At 43.9% G+C, this 9,399-nt stretch overlaps 1 protein-coding gene across 1 annotated transcript; it reads right to left on the reverse strand.

Annotated features, from left to right (window-relative positions):
* Positions 1-3,319: 3,319 nt before the first annotated feature.
* LOC123450463 (myosin-8-like) lies at positions 3,320-6,115 on the reverse strand. Its single transcript, XM_045127701.1, has 10 exons — positions 6,057-6,115; positions 5,290-5,410; positions 4,994-5,143; positions 4,553-4,726; positions 4,164-4,234; positions 4,002-4,077; positions 3,889-3,969; positions 3,578-3,634; positions 3,394-3,474; positions 3,320-3,352 (listed from the first exon to the last, which is right to left on the reverse strand). Exons 1-10 carry the CDS (start codon positions 6,113-6,115, stop codon positions 3,320-3,322), a joined length of 903 nt encoding a protein of 300 aa, XP_044983636.1.
* Positions 6,116-9,399: the final 3,284 nt, after the last annotated feature.

Below are 9,399 nucleotides of genomic sequence, written 5' to 3' on the forward strand. Positions count from 1 at the left end.
CTTGCAATTTATTTTCCCTTTGTAAGGTAATGGCTTCATGGCCCAAATACTTTGTATGAGCTCGTGTGAAATATTGAATCCTTCCGTGAAAAAAGGTAACACCATAGTATGGAATCAAATTATTTTCAATAAGTCGTCTTAGTGAGATACAACAGGGACAAGCTTACAAGGCTGTTGTCATACCCTAAGATAGGTTTTTGCAATAACCTTTATAATTTAGACTAGCGGATCAGGCTCAAGTCGGGCTTCAGTGAAGCGGGTTCCATGAACCCATGGTTTGTCTATTTTCCATATGCTGGCTCTCACACGTCACCTCGATGTTTTAACCATGGTAACTTCAGGGTCCAGAATGGATTGACTCGCCAAGAGTACATGGGGCCAATAAGGGGAGTCGCTCAAACATACAGTCCAGTATAACCATTGTAATGTGCTAATTTTTTGCAGACCAAGAGTGTGAGAAAGCTAAACTTAATGAGTTGGAAGCCCCCAAGTGACCTATGATCAGGAAAAAGGCAAGCATAGATTGTAGAAAAAAATGCTATTATTGCTAAACAATCTGGGGACTAGTAGTCCCCACATAAGCCAGCTTGATACTCCTAACCACAATTGGTGCCTATGTTTGAACCATGCATCATGGCAACTAGTCCTCTTTGGCTTATCAGCATCCATGTTTGAACGACCGCGGTGTGGCGGCTCATCCTCTTTGATACTAATAGCGTCCATGTTTGAATGACCTCCTCACAACGCTTCATCCTCTTGGGCGGATTAGGAAAAAACAATAAAGACTCATGCTCATTATATAGGCTGAAACGACAGAAACCCCGAATTTCGTGGGTGCCGGCTTTATTGTCTTGATAAAATAGTACAATTTTTTTGAAGTATGTACATAAATAAGGAGCCAATGGCTCTAAGTATAATAAGGTCAAAGTTGAGCAATTTTCCATGGCCAGGTTGTCTCCTCCTCTAAAGTCAGCTTATCTGGACGAAGATCTACTACATAGTATGAGCTGTTATGAAGACTTTTGCTGACAACGAACGGTCTTTCCCATGGTGGAGACACCTTGTGCATGCTTGTATGATCCTGAATTAGTCGAAGCACTAAGTCGCCCTCCTGAAAGACCCGCCTCTTGACCCTATGGCAATGATAACGACTTAGGTCTTGCTGATATATAGCTTATCGTGGTGCTACCAAATCACGCTCTTCCTCTAAGGCGTCCAAGGAATCCTGACGTTCCCACTCGTTGTGTGCTTCAACATAAGCGGCAACTCAAGGAGAATCATGTCATCTTTCGCTTGGTAAAACTGCCTCGACTCCATAGACGAGGAAAAAGGGCATGTAACCAGTGGATCTGTTTGGCGTCGTCGTGATGCTCCAAAGCACTCCAAGGAGCTCCTCAACCCAACAACACGGAGTATGTTACAAGGGAACCATGATCCAGGGCTTGATCCCACGCAGAATCTCCTGATTAGCCCGCTCGGCCTGTCCATTGGACTATGGATGCACTATTGCCACTACTAGGAAAAGGCCTGCTAGTGGCGCACCTGTTTTGGCTACTAATGGCGCACTACAGGTGCGCCACTAGCAACATGCCATTATAATTTTTTACTAATGACGCACCACAGGTGCGCCATTAGTATCTGGTATACTAATGGCGCACCAGGCAGTGCGCCATTAGTATAGCTCATGGTGCGCCATTAGTATCTCGTATACCAATGGCGCACCAGGCAGTGCGCCATTAGTATAGCTCATGGTGCGCCATTAGTATCTGGTATACTAATGGTGCACCCGGAAGTGCGCCATTAGTATGCCTCCGAGGGGCCATATTTACCCATGTGCTCTGGCTTACTAATGGCGCACTAGTTCACGATGCGCCACTAGTGTGCTTTTGCAGTGCGCCACTAAAGTGCTGAGTGGTGCGCCACTAGTATGAATATTAGGTATTTTTTCTCATATTTGCACAGATTACAAAACATATTATTACACAGAATATAGAGAGCACAACATATAAACAACAGATTTATCGAATACAATAGAAGATTAGTCTCCGAATACAATTCATCATATTAGTCTCCGAATTTAAAATACCGAACAAAGTTAGAACATTACAACGAGACCGCGAGTAGCGAGTTTGTCTTCACATTACAAGTCGATATCGATCATCTAAACTACCATCACATAGAAGAGAGTTGCGGTCATCACGATGAGCATAATCGCGATGAAACTGGTCTTCATCCGGTTCCTCCAACGGTCCCTCCACTCTCCCGCTAGATAGCGCTCGTATCTAACTTCTGCCTCCGCCCTTGTGGTGTACCCTTTGTCACTGTTACCGCTGAAACGGTGAACCTGTCTCCAACACTCCTCCCAGTCGTCGTAGACTCCGGGAACCTTACCCTTGTACACGACATACGACGGCATCTCTATGCACTAGCCAAACAAAACGTTAGTAGCAATTCACAGAGACATACAAGTTCATTAAAGTTTAATATTACAACTATAACAACACGATTCATGGTCGTACTAATAAATAGCATCGATTACATATAAGTTGAACGACTGTCCAAACCAAAGAGACATACAAGTTCATTAAAGTTTAATATTACAACATGAATTAGTAGCAATTCACGGAACGTGGATGAAGCCGCCGCATTTTTTGTTGTTGCCAGGAGCTATCAACACACTAATTTTTACCTTCTGACTCCCAAGGATTTTCTTAGTGGTGCAATCTAACAAATAAGAATTAAATTTGTTGCTAAGAGGCAAGTTCTAATATCTCTCTATGATCATTGTCAGCACCTATATTTTGCACTACTTAAACCTCTAGCAACTTATTTTTCTTCAACAAATTTTCCCATGGAAAAAAATCAAAACGATAAAGTGTAACTTGAACAACTTAAAATATAGAAGGTTTGCTGTTTGGCCATGGCAATTACAACAACCAGATGAAGGGCACCAAAGCAATGGTACACATTATACAAGGTATTTTTTATACAAATGAGAGGTAATGCTCGACAATGTATTCAAAGCAACACATATTATACGTTATTCTATTCAATCGTGCCCTCGATGCTGCGGTGGCGAAATCAATGATGAAGCAGAGTGGTAGTGCAGGCTTCCAACTATTGGCCATCCAGCGCTGCGAGGGGTAGCTAGGGTATTTGTGTTACTTGTTTATGATCTCAGCACTAGCGGCTCAACTCCTGTATCTATTTTCCTTATCCACTTAATTAAAAAAAGGCGCAAGCGCTTGCTTGAGAGTAGCCTATAAAAAAAGTGTGTCCTCATGGATAAACAGAAAGGCTTTTAACCATCCAATAAATTTTATACAGAGTTCTTCATACTGCTAATGTCAAACTAATCAGTATTACATGTTAGAAGTTAAATTTGGTGCTTACCTCTTCGGATACACTTTCAGTATTATATTTGTCATCCCAGTACTGCGTGCATATCCTATAAAGTTGGTGGACACTCAACACCTGCATAACGGCAAACAGAAATAGGTGTTTAGCTACTCTTCTTCAGGATGATCCATTGCAGCCTCCCTATGCCGCGTTGGGTTTGGGGGGTGGGGGGTCTTACTGGGCACAGATCACTCATTATTTCATCATATGATACCCTGAACTTTTTGAAAATGACCTGCGTCACAACACAAAGATGGTGAGACCTACCTAAAAGGGACAAGTTTTTCATAAAAATCAGTAAACAGCACAGCGACAGTCTTCGACAGCAAACATAAACACAACTAAACTTTTACCGGTGTGCAATTCAAAATCGATTGAAATGCTCTACTACTTTTGATACTTAAAGAAGTAATGAATGTTTTTAAGCTAATGATGAGAATCCATGCCGACATACACACACAGTACATGCTGAAGTTTTTAGTTACATACCAGGAAACCAACAGCCTGGCTTATGTGCTTAAGTTCATCCCATGCAGATCCTGCATACTGTTTGTATTTCACGGTTAGGCACAAGGTAAATAAAGTGAAGATCCTGCAAATTAGTACTGGTGTATTTCCAGCCCTTGTTTCAAATATTCTCCATTGCTGAAAGAACAACACTCTCGCCGTACAAGAAGACTGACATAGTAACATCAGAAAAGGGAGAATTAGGAACTGGACAAGTTGAAGGCACACAAGGCAAGTCCAGACACGATAGAAGTTACCTATTGAAGAGTTGAGCATTGATGAATGCAAAAATCTGTGTAAATATCTTCCGAGAAAAAATTGTTGGAACCTAAAATTTCAGCATTATGGCCAGAAGTCAGAACAACATGAGCCAATAGAAATTCATCAAGGTACAAAGGTACTCGTGATTAAATAATAGTCTAATTTCCTCTCATCAAGTTTGCAAAAGGGTTCAAGTGTTGTACCGAGTTACCAACTGAGAGGAACTAGCCAAAAACATGCAAATGTGGGGCAAAGTTAACTTGGGATTCCCATGGGAGGTTGCTGAGATGTCTCATGCTTATTCTAAAACTTCTATTAATCCAGCAAGAATCTTCTAAAGTATGAAATGACAATTAACCTGAGGAGTCGTGATAGATGGGGTAACCTGAATAACATGTGAGAGTACTGAAGATACTTCGCTCTTCACATTGTCATGGATCATTCCATATAAACCTTCCACAAAGGCTGTAAGCTGTTGCTTGAAAAGGAATGCAGGATACTTTCCCTCAACTTGGCGCACAAGATCCATATCAACGGTAATGCTTGAAGCACGGAATACCTGTGGATCATATAACGCCAAGGTATTAAGAAATGAGTCAAGATAACCTCGTCTTGCCTATCATACAATTTTGACAAAATACAATTGCTAGAACTCAGAGAACCCTTGTTAATCATTTTGTTAAAAAAAAGTGACTACCACTTTGTTAAAATAAAGGATGCTTATTCGTTCTCTTTCCTTTTTTGTTTATCGTTCTCTCTTTTGGCTTTTCTGGTTCTCCTTATGCGTGTTCAAGAAAAGAAAAGGATATATATACATATAACGTACCATCCTCCCAAGGAAAGACGTCTGAGTCGTCGTTCTTTTCAGTGGTGTTATTACACCTGAGCCAGCAGGTTTCAGACTCTTTTGTAGTATAATCAACAATGATGATGCATTTGATAGCCAGTATGCAAGATTGGCATTGCTGTCTTGTTTCTGTAATACAAATTGTGCAAATTTAAAAAGGGCAATGATATAAATTGAATACGCCTGAGATAATCACGCTGTGATGGGACATAACTAGTAAATCATAGAATGAAAACGAGCACAAGAATTATTTAACGCTTGAACACTAGCAATACCTGCATGGCTGAATTAAATATCTGAATAAGACGGTCAAAAATATTAGTTTTTTCTGCCTCGAAAGTTCTCCAATGAAGAAGACATTTGTATATGGTTATTGCAGCAACTGGTTTTCCGTTGCTAAATCCAATGTTTTCATTAACACAGTTAATCAGTGCTTCAACACTCTCCTGCAAGGAAAAGGTGGAGCCATAATTTAATTTGTTTTCTAATGACTTGACTAACTACTTTAATCACTGAATATCGACCCAAATAAGTACTTGGTGTCTATCAATTAAAGATCTCCTACCGAATTCCATAGGCGTGGGTGACTGCAGGGATGATTATATTAGATTCAATCATCAAAAATAAATCTAAAGAGTTATTAACAAGCAGTATAAGATGTTCCAAACCTGTTGTTCGTCTCCAGGTACGCTGCTGCTACCTAAATTCTGCACAGCTGCAAACACTCAGCAGCATAATAAGAATACAAAATAAGTTCTGTCAGCGTGACAAACAATAAAGGTATACCCAATAAAAAAGTTTCAGCTAAGCACATCTACAAAAAAAGAAGTTTCAGCAAAGCATAGTAGTACCAGGTGCACCACTAATTAACACAGGATTGAGTGCATCTACGTAACTAATCTTTGTGCCATTAGAAATGCACTAATTTTGTTTCTGAAATGACAGTCTATTCAGAGCAGCATTGCACCATCTGGTCAGATCGGGAGCTCCAATGATAAATAGGGACGGTGGTGGCGGAAGGATTTGGGGGCGAGCGATGTACCTGCCCTGCATGAGGCCCATGATCTCGATGGTGCCGCCGGCGCGGGCGTGGACGACCATCTTGTGGAGCGCGAGGGCGGAGATCCTGGCGCGGCAAAAGTGGTGCCGTTCGGTGGCCTAGGGCTTCTCCTGGTGGGCCAGCGCGTTGGCCGCCTCGTCGTATCGGTAGATCGCGTCCATGGCGTCCGGTTCGAAGGTGGCCGCCAGGATGTTGTTCTCCAGCTCCCACGTCTGCCGCGCCACCACCAACGACGAGGTGGGCTCCATCGCGCTGCCTACGCAGGGTGGGCGCGCGGGCGGCAGGCAAAACCCTAACTAGGAGTGGAAGGGGAGGATGAATAAGGGGAAGATGGTGATGCGGGTGGGGAGGCAGGGCGGGAGGTCGAGCCCTGGCAGACGACGCAGCAGCGAGGTCGAGCGGGGGCGAGAGCTCAGATCCGTGGGCGTCAGCGGTCGGCTCGGCTCCTCGCGGCGCCGCGCGGCGGGGCAGGGGAGGAGGCGATGGGTGAGTGGCTAATGGCGCATCAGCTGGTGGTGTGCCATTAGTAGTTTTGCAAACAAAAATATAGTAGTGGCGCAGCAGCTACAAATGCGCCATTAGTAACCCTCGTTACTAATGGCGCACCAGCTTGTGGTGCGCCATTAGTAGTCTTGCAAATATATATATATATATATATATATATATATATATATAGTAGTGGCGCACCACCTACAGATGCGCCATTAGTAACCCTGGTTACTAATGGCGCACCAGCTGGTGGTGCGCCATTAGTAGTTTTGTAAAAAAAAAATAGTAGTGGCGCACCGAGTGTGTGGTGCGCCATTAGTGTCCATCACACTAATGGCACACGTCCACATGGTGCGCCACTGCTATATAGTAGTGGCGCATTACTTGTCTCGTGCGCCATTAGTGTCTATATCATCTATAGCCCTTTTCCTAGTAGTGTGCAGACACATCAAGCAGGATATGCTCCTGTCGGCAAAACTTGATGGCACCTTTTTATAAATTGGTGCCATTATCAGTGATAATATTGTGAGGATAGCCAAATCGAAAAATCAGCTTCTTTAAAAACTTGACCACTGTCTCTGCTTCACAATTGCTGACAGGCTCCGCCTCAACCCACTTGGTAAACTTGTCAACCGCCAACAACAGATGTGCCTTTTTGTCGGAAGATATCTTGAACGGGCCGACCGTATCAAGCCCCTAGAACGCAAAAGGCCATGTGATTGGGATCATGCGCAATTCCTGAGACGGCCCATGAACCTGTCGGTCAAACTTTTGACATCCATCAGACTTGCGCACTATATCCCTTGCGTCTGCATGAGCCGTCAACCAATAAAAACCATGTCGAAAAGCTTTGGAGACCAAAGATCATGAATGGGCATGGTGGACAGAGTCGCCAGCGTGAATCTCATTAAGAATTTTTCAACCTTCCTTAAGGGAAACACAGCGTTGAAAAACACCGCTAACACTCCTCTTGTGTAACTCGCCCTGATGAATAACCATGGATTTGCATCGTCGTATTATCTCGCGAGTGACAAGCTCTTCAGCCGGGAGCTCCCCACGAGTGAGATAAGAAAAATATGGCACTCTCCAACCAGGGATCGTCTAGAGAGCCACCACCAACTATAGTTCTCGGGCAGGAATTGCGATATCTTCCCTAGTAGGTAATTTGACCGAGGGGTTGTGGATGACATCCAGGAACATATTAGGTGGATCCGGCTTGCATTGAGATCCAAGTCATGACAATGCATCAGCCACCTCATTGTGTCGTTGATCGATGTGATCAACCTGAAATCCATGAAAATGGCTCGCCACATCAGAAACTGCTCGTCTGTAAGCCGCCATCAAGGGGTCCTTTGAATCCCAGGTTCCAGATACCTGTTGAGCCACCAAGTGTGAATCACCCAAGCACCTGACCCGGCTAAGGTCCATCTCCTTAGCTATCTTGAGCCCATGTAAGAGAGACTCATACTCAGTAGCATTGTTGGTACATGGGAACATCAGTCATACAACATAACAAAAATTGTTACCCTTTGGAGAAGGTAACACTACATAAGCCCCTAAGCCTACCAATTGCATGGATCCATCAAAGTGTATGGTCCAGTATGTATTGTCTGGCCTATCCTCTGGGAGCTGAAGCTCAGTCCAATCATTGATGAAACCCACGAGCGCTTGAGACTTCATGGTTGTACGAGGCATGTACTTCACATGATGAGAACCAAGTTTAGTTGCCCACTTAGCAATACGACCTGTGGCCTCTCTGTTCCGTATGATGTCCCCCATCGGAGCTGAACTAACCATAGTGATTGGATGCTCCTAGAAGTAGTGCTTCATCTTCCGGCTTGCCATAAAAATTCCAAAGACCAGCTTTCGCCAATGTGGGTACCACTATTTGGACAAGGTTAACACTTCACTAACAAAATATACTGGTCGATAAACCGGACATTCCTTACCCTCTTCCTTGCGCTCAACGACAACTGTAACACTTACCGCCTTAGAGTTAGCGGAAATGTAGAGGAGCATGGGCTCTTTGTTAGTTGGGACGGCTAAAACGGGCGACTCAACCAATTGTCTCTTGAGGGCTTTGAAAGCTTCATTGGCCAGGTATGTCCAGACAAAACCATCTGTCTACTTGAGAAGTTGATAAAGTGGGATTGCCTTCTCACCATGGCGAATTATGAACCGGCTCAGTGCCGCAATACGACCCGCCATGCGCTGGACGTGATTGATATTAGCTGGCTTACCAAGTGAATTGATTGCCTTGATCATATCCGGGTTAGCCTCAATGCCCCGCTCGGACACCAGAAAACCTAGTAGCTTGCCTGCAGGAACACCCAAAACACACTTGGTCGGGTTAAGCTTCATATGGTGTACTTGAAGATTATCAAACGTCTCCTTGAGAACCTCCAAGAGCATCTCCTTCTTCTGAGATTTCACCATGATATCATCAACATAGGCATGAACATTACGCCCAATCTGACTATGCGAACAGTTTTGGATGCAACGTTGATAAGTCGCCCCCGTGCTCTCAAGTCCAAAGGGCACATAGACATAGGAGAAAGCGCCAAAAGGGGTTCTGAAAGCCGTCTTCTCCTGATCCTCCATAGCGATCTTGATCTGGTGGTAACCTGAATATGCATCCAGAAAACATAAGCGTTCACAACCCTCCGTAGAGTCAATGATTTGATCGATACGGGGGAGAGCAAAAGGATCCTTTGGACAAGCTTTGTTGAGATCAGTGTAATCGATACAGATGCGGAAGGTGTCGTTCTTCTTCAGAACTAAGACCGGGTTAGCCAACCATTCTGGATGGAAAACTTTGATGATGAACCTAGCATCT

This window comes from Hordeum vulgare, chromosome 4H (assembly GCF_904849725.1).
Source record: "Hordeum vulgare subsp. vulgare chromosome 4H, MorexV3_pseudomolecules_assembly, whole genome shotgun sequence".
In the NCBI taxonomy this organism is placed as follows: domain Eukaryota; kingdom Viridiplantae; phylum Streptophyta; class Magnoliopsida; order Poales; family Poaceae; genus Hordeum; species Hordeum vulgare.

What these genes read in the sequence shown, in the direction of transcription:
- LOC123450463 (XM_045127701.1), bottom strand. Translation starts at nt 6,115, where the DNA reads ATGGTCGTCCACGCCCGCGCCGGCGGCACCATCGAGATCATGGGCCTC. An exon ending in ATGGGCCTCATGCAGGGCAG is followed by an intron (nt 5,411 to 6,056) that starts GTACATCGCTCG and finishes CATTGGATTTAG; the next exon opens with CAACGGAAAACCAGTTGCTG. An exon ending in AATGCTCAACTCTTCAATAG is followed by an intron (nt 4,078 to 4,163) that starts GTAACTTCTATC and finishes TTACTATGTCAG; the next exon opens with TCTTCTTGTACGGCGAGAGT.